Consider the following 5,866-nt stretch of genomic DNA (forward strand, 5'->3'; position numbering starts at 1 on the left):
CACCCCTGTATTGTTTTTCGGGTTTTTTTTTTTAATGTGAAGTCTCTTGTTTGTTTGTTTTTTTCCTCTGGGGGGGGGGGGGCACGCCCATACATAGCATGTGGAAGTTCCCAGGCCAGAGATTGAACCTGCGCCACAGCAGTGGTGCAAGCCCCTGCAGTGACAATGGTGGATCCTTAAGCCACTGTGCCACAGAGAACTCTCAGTCTCTTGGCTTTTTAACACTGGCAACTACATTTCTTAACAATAGCAAAACGCCCAATAATGGATTAAGCACGAGGGGTTATATTTTCCTCATAAAACAAGTCTGGAGGAGGGCAGCTGTGGGCCCACAGCTCAGAGTTTCCACAGCACCTGGGCCAGCAGGCTGTGAATTCTCTGTGATTCTCTTGGCCCCTTTCTTGTGCTCAGGAGATGGTGGGTATTTTAGCTTCATATGTCATATGTGCAGAGAGAAGGGGACACATCCCTTCCTTTTTATAAAGAAAAGCACTAGGCTTCCAAGAGCCCGCAAGAGACTGTCTCACTAGCCAGAACTGTTTGGCATGACCACCGCTTGCTACAAGGGCAGCTGGAGACCAAGCACCTCTTCTGGAAGAAAAAGAGAGAGAGATTTGGACCAGTCACACACCACAGATTGTCGCTGCAGTGCCAATGGCCAGCAGAAAAGGTCTGCCATTTGTTCATTCAACAAACACTTAGTGGTCATCTATTTGCCACAGTTAGACCTTACAAGATAGAAAAATAGACCCTCCAATGCCAGGCTGAGAAGCATTTTTCTCCCAAGGATGATGAGAGTTTGGGGATGTTTATTACTTGGTTTTGGTTATTTGTAATTGAGGTGTAATTTGCATACAGTGATAAACGGACAAACCTTAAGTATCAGCTGGATAAATTATTTCATGAAAACACCCAAGAAACCAAAATCCAGGTCAAGATGTAGAACAGTTTCAGCAGAGGCTTCCTTGGGAGAGTTTTGAGCAAGGGAGGGACAGTCGTAGAGGTAGCTACAGGCTCTGTGGGAGCTCAGAAAAAGCACCTAACCTAGTGCAGGAGGTTGGGTATTTCTTCCCAAATAAGAAACATCTGCATTTAGTCTTGAAAGATGGGTGAGATTGATTACAGTGAGCAGAGGCAGTGAAGGGTGTCACGGGCAGAGGGAAAAAGTGTGTAAAGATCAGGTGGTTGGAAAGAGCCTCTGTGTGTGGAGAACCACAGGTAGCACCATGTTGCTGGAATTTTTTAAAATATTGAAGCCAGAGAAGGATTTGAGGCTTGGGTTGTGAGAGATAAGGTAGAGAGGGAGGCAAGAGCCCATTAAGGGTTTTATTTTTAGTTTATTTATTTTTGTCTTTTTATGTCCACACCCAAGGCACATGGAGGTTCCCAGGCTAGGGGTTGAATTGGAGCTGCAGCTGCCAGCCACAGCCACAGCCACAGCAACGCCAGACCTGAGCCGCATCTGTGACCTACACCACGGCTCACGGCAATGCTGGATCCTTCACCCACTGAGCGAGGCCAGGGAGCGAACCCACATCCTCATGGATCCTAGTTGGGTTGGTTAACCTCTGAGCCACAACAGGAACTCCCATTAAAGGTTTTGAACACCAGCTTTAACTCTACTACAAGTGCCCAAGAAAGGTTTGTGAGCAGGGAAGGAGAAGAATCAACTCTGGGTGGAAAATAGACCTTCTGACCCTGTGTAGGGGATGAATGATGAATTGAGGCTGAGGCAGGAGGTGAGGAGAATGGTCCAGGAGAGAGAGCATGAGGCCTGAGCTGGGCCAGGTGCATGGATGGAAAGAAGGGAAGGATAGAGAGAGGCAGAGCAGGAAGGATGGAGCCAAGTACTGACAGGCTCTGGAGGATGATGAGGAGAGAAGGGGCAAGGACAGCACCTGCATCTGACCCAGTGCCTAATAGACAGTGGAGTAGTCCCAGCATAGGGAGCCCATGAGATGAAGTCGGTTTGGGGGAACACTCTGAGATCATATGGGATGGAGGGAGAAGAAGCAGCTGGAGCTCTGAGCCTTGAGTTCTCAGTTTGGAGATGGGTGTCTGGGGGTCCTGAGGACGGGAGTAGAGTGAGAAGGGAAGAGTTCTGGACACCACTTGTGAAAAGCCTCAAATGCTAGGCAAGAGATCTAGGGAGGAAATACAGGAGGAGCACAGGCCAAGATCCAGATACTAGGCCCTCCAGAAAAGAGAGGATGAGGCTTCTCACAGGGTTGTTGTGAGGGTGAAAGAACCAATACATCAGTATTTGGAAGTGTGCCCAAAATATAGTAATTGCACATAACATTTTAATTATATTTCTCTATGAAAGTAGTGGAATTGTCTATACTTCTCAACTTGCACAGGTTTGGGAGTTCCGATTATCTTACTGGCCTTTGCTAGTGCTGACAACTTGGGGAGATTACTCATGACTTTCATAGTCTTGTTTATTTGTAAAATTTGGCCAACTGCAGATGGTTGGTGGTTAGAAATGCCCTTACTCATAGTTCAGTATATCCGAGTAACGGGAAACAGGCCCCACCCCACAGCCTAAGGGCCAATAATAGCACGGTCCGCCTCTCGGAATGCAAATTACGGGAGAGTGTGCCAATCACAAAGCGCCGGCCCGGCCCCCTCTCCCCAAGCCGGCGCGCCCAGCTCCACCTTCTTCTCTAGACCAATCAGAGCGTGGTCCGCACGATCTGCTCCCTGGGAAAGCTGTTCCGAAAGCTCAGCGCCTGGTTGTGAGTGCATTACCATGGTCACCACTGAGGGGTGGGGCTGAAGGTCTGGCGGAGCCGAGAGAGGAGGAGAGAGAGAGAGGCAGATTCTGATTGGCTGCTTCCTCGCTTCTTTCATGGGTGGCCCAGGTGTTTCCCAACCTTCGCCCCTTGCCTCCCGGATCTTGACGCTGGTCCCCGCTCACCTTTCCTCCCACCCTACGGGGCGCCCAGATGATCCCCCGGGGAGGGCGCAGTTAGAAAACCCTGAAGAAACTGCCGCACGCTACCGCGAGGCGGAAACCTTTTTATAATGAGTTTTGCTTCGTGACGAGTCCCGTGCTTAGTCTTCTCATGGTGTGTCTGGTTTAAGTCTCAAACGGGAAAAGGAGGCTAGAAGGTTAAAAGCCCTTCCCACTTGCACAAGATAGCTTTAGGGGAAGCTGGTCTTGAATGGCAGATGCATCTCTAGAGCCCGCCCCACCCCCACCCCCACACACATCTTCCCACTGTGTCCAAAGAGAAATGGGAAAGTGACGGGAGCAGAAAGAGCGAAATTCAGAGATGGGATAAAAAGAGACGGAGACCTAATGTAACAAAGAAAAGGAAGACACAAAGGAGTCAGGCAGAGAAAAAAGAAGGTGGGGGAGTGATTTAACAATGGAAGGAAGAGTTTTAGGCAGAAGACCAGAGAGAGGAGAAAGATCCCCATAGGGCCGGGAAGCCGGGAGGGTGAACGAGAAGTATAGAGACTCAGAAGAGGACAGAGACCCAGAGAAAGGGGCAGTAAGTCAGAGAGGGACAGAGATCTGGGAGGTTGCAGAGAACAAGAGAAGAAAACAGATTCCCAGGAACGAGGACAGACACGCATGGTGGAGAGGGACAGAGGCCCAGAGTGAGAGGAAGGAACAGTGCTGGGGCGGGGGGACCGGTGATGTACAGCAGAGACAGAGAGAGAGGGAACGCGTGGAGAGAAAGATGAGAAAAAAAGAGAGGGGACTGAGAGACCAGACACCAGCGTAGCTGATACAGGGCCTTCCTCCTTACCCCCCCCCACACACACACACACACACACTGGACGCACAGGAAGGAGACGCTATCCGAACAGCAGGGTCTTTATTAAGGTGGGGTGGGCAGGGCGCTCAGGGCGCGTCCAGCACCAGCAGCTTGTGCATGTACGAGTTCAGCCAGTGGCGGCGCTCGAGGGCGGCCAGCAGCCGCGCGCGCTCCCGAAAGGCCGCGTCGTCTGCCAGCGCCAAGCTCCGCCTCGACTGCGGGGTAGCAGGACCCGCCCAAGCTCCGTCGGGGGTGCGGAGTCTGCGGGGAGATGGAGAGAGGTTACCGAGTGTCGGCGCCCCCCGGCCCGCCGCCCGCCGCCTGCCGCCTCCTGTCCTCTTCTCGGGCTAACTGGAAGCCCTGTTACTGCGCCGTCTCTCTCTGTCCTCCCGTCTCTCTCTTTCTCTGTGTGGGTCTCTGTCTCTATTATGTTCACCAGGTTTGGAGCTGCTTGAGTACAGAAATCGAATCTGATGCACCTGTCGGGTCCCAGCGCTCAGCGCATGCCTGGCACACACCGGAGACCCAATAAACGCTGCTCAAGAGACGAATCTGTTCCTGCCTTCAAGTCTCTCAAAGCCCTTCTCAGAATCCTTTGGTATCTTTTTCTTGCTCATTCCCTGTCCACCCCCCATCTCTGTCCTCCTCCCTCTAGGTCACTGTTCCACTGAGTCCCTCCCCATTCTCTTTGGGTCTCTTCCCACCACTGAGTCCCCACCCCTTCCTGAGAGACCTGGACATCGCTGTACCTGAAGACCCCCGCAGGGGGCAAGGCGATTCCTGAAGCAGCGTGGTGGCCCCAGGGCACAAGCAGCAGGAGCAGCAGCAGCAGCTGCACCCGGGGGCTCCTGGGTACCTGGTGGGTCTCCATCACCTGTGGAGAGACAGGAAAGAGCTCAATGAGGCCCACGTTCTGGCCCAGAACCCCTACGCCACCATCCAGCCACTCCCAGCAGCCCATTTGCAGGGCCCCCTCCTACCGCACAATGGGCTCCGCAGGCAGCGAGGCTGGCAGCCCCCTTATATCGCTTTCACAACCCCCGCAGTGGGCAATGACGCAGACCAGGGGGCCGGGGGCGCGGGGTCAGCCCCCCTCAGGCTCATTAGGAGCTGCCAGCGGTAATGAGCCGGGGGTGGGGGCCTCACCGCTGCCTTGGCGGCCACTCACTAATTGGGACCAGGAGCTGGGACCCGAGAGAATCGGGAGGGGGAGAGACAGACAGACAGAGAAGTGGACACAGGGGGTGTGTCAGAGGGATAAAAATAGAGGCCGGCGGAAGGACCATCAGAGCAGAAGCCAGAGATGCAGAGAGAGAGAGAGGGGAAGCAACAGAGGAGGGACTGATGAGGAGAAGCAAAGAAACAAAGAGATGAAGTAACCAGAAGAGGGAAGGACAAAGAATGACAGAGAAAAGGAAAGAAAGGATGAGAGAAAAGAGTGAGGAAGGAACCAAGAGAACCAGCTAGAGATGGAGGGATGAGGTAAAGTGCTCTCAGGAAGGCAGAAGGACAGAGAAGGACAGCAGCCTGGACAGAGCTATCCAGCGATAAATCCAGGCAGGATGAGAACCTGGATTAAAGAGAGTGTGAGAGGAGTTCCCTGGTGGCTTAGTGGGTTAGGGATCTGCCATTGTCACTGCCGAGAACCTGGATTAAAGAGAGTGTGAGAGGAGTTCCCTGGTGGCTTAGTGGGTTAGGGATCTGCCATTGTCACTGCCGTGGCTTAGGGTCATGGATGTGGCACAGGTTGGATCCCTTGCCTGGGAAGTTCTGCATTTTGCAGATGCAGCAAGCGTGAGAGATGGGGGGTGCAAGAGAAGGCAAAGGGTATGTGTGGAAGTGGGTGTGATGGCAAGTCTAGTGCTGGCAAAATCTGGGAAGTCTTGGAGACACTGCGAAGAGGGGTAAGAGACAGAGAGGACCTGACTACCCTGAGAATGTGTCCAAGGCCTTCCCGGGGGAAATTTGGATGTGGTGTGAAGGTAAGGCCCAGATCCCCCAGTTGGATCTTAAGACATGGAATGGTAGGCAAAGGAAACCCCAAAGGGCAGTAGCAGTCTGGGTCTGTGATTGACAGGACATGGGAACCTGGCCTC

At 52.9% G+C, this 5,866-nt stretch overlaps 1 protein-coding gene across 1 annotated transcript; it reads right to left on the reverse strand.

The window, feature by feature from the left end:
• Window positions 1-3,813: 3,813 nt before the first annotated feature.
• On the reverse strand, window positions 3,814-4,677 carry PTH2 (parathyroid hormone 2). Its single transcript, XM_047789610.1, has 2 exons — window positions 4,520-4,677; window positions 3,814-4,031 (listed from the first exon to the last, which is right to left on the reverse strand). The coding sequence occupies exons 1-2, from the start codon at window positions 4,639-4,641 to the stop codon at window positions 3,857-3,859; spliced, it is 297 nt and encodes a 98-aa protein (XP_047645566.1). The 5' UTR covers window positions 4,642-4,677; the 3' UTR covers window positions 3,814-3,856.
• Between the last annotated feature and the right edge of the window lie 1,189 nt (window positions 4,678-5,866).

The sequence above is a fragment of the Phacochoerus africanus genome, chromosome 8 (genome assembly GCF_016906955.1).
Source record: "Phacochoerus africanus isolate WHEZ1 chromosome 8, ROS_Pafr_v1, whole genome shotgun sequence".
NCBI classification, from domain to species: domain Eukaryota; kingdom Metazoa; phylum Chordata; class Mammalia; order Artiodactyla; family Suidae; genus Phacochoerus; species Phacochoerus africanus.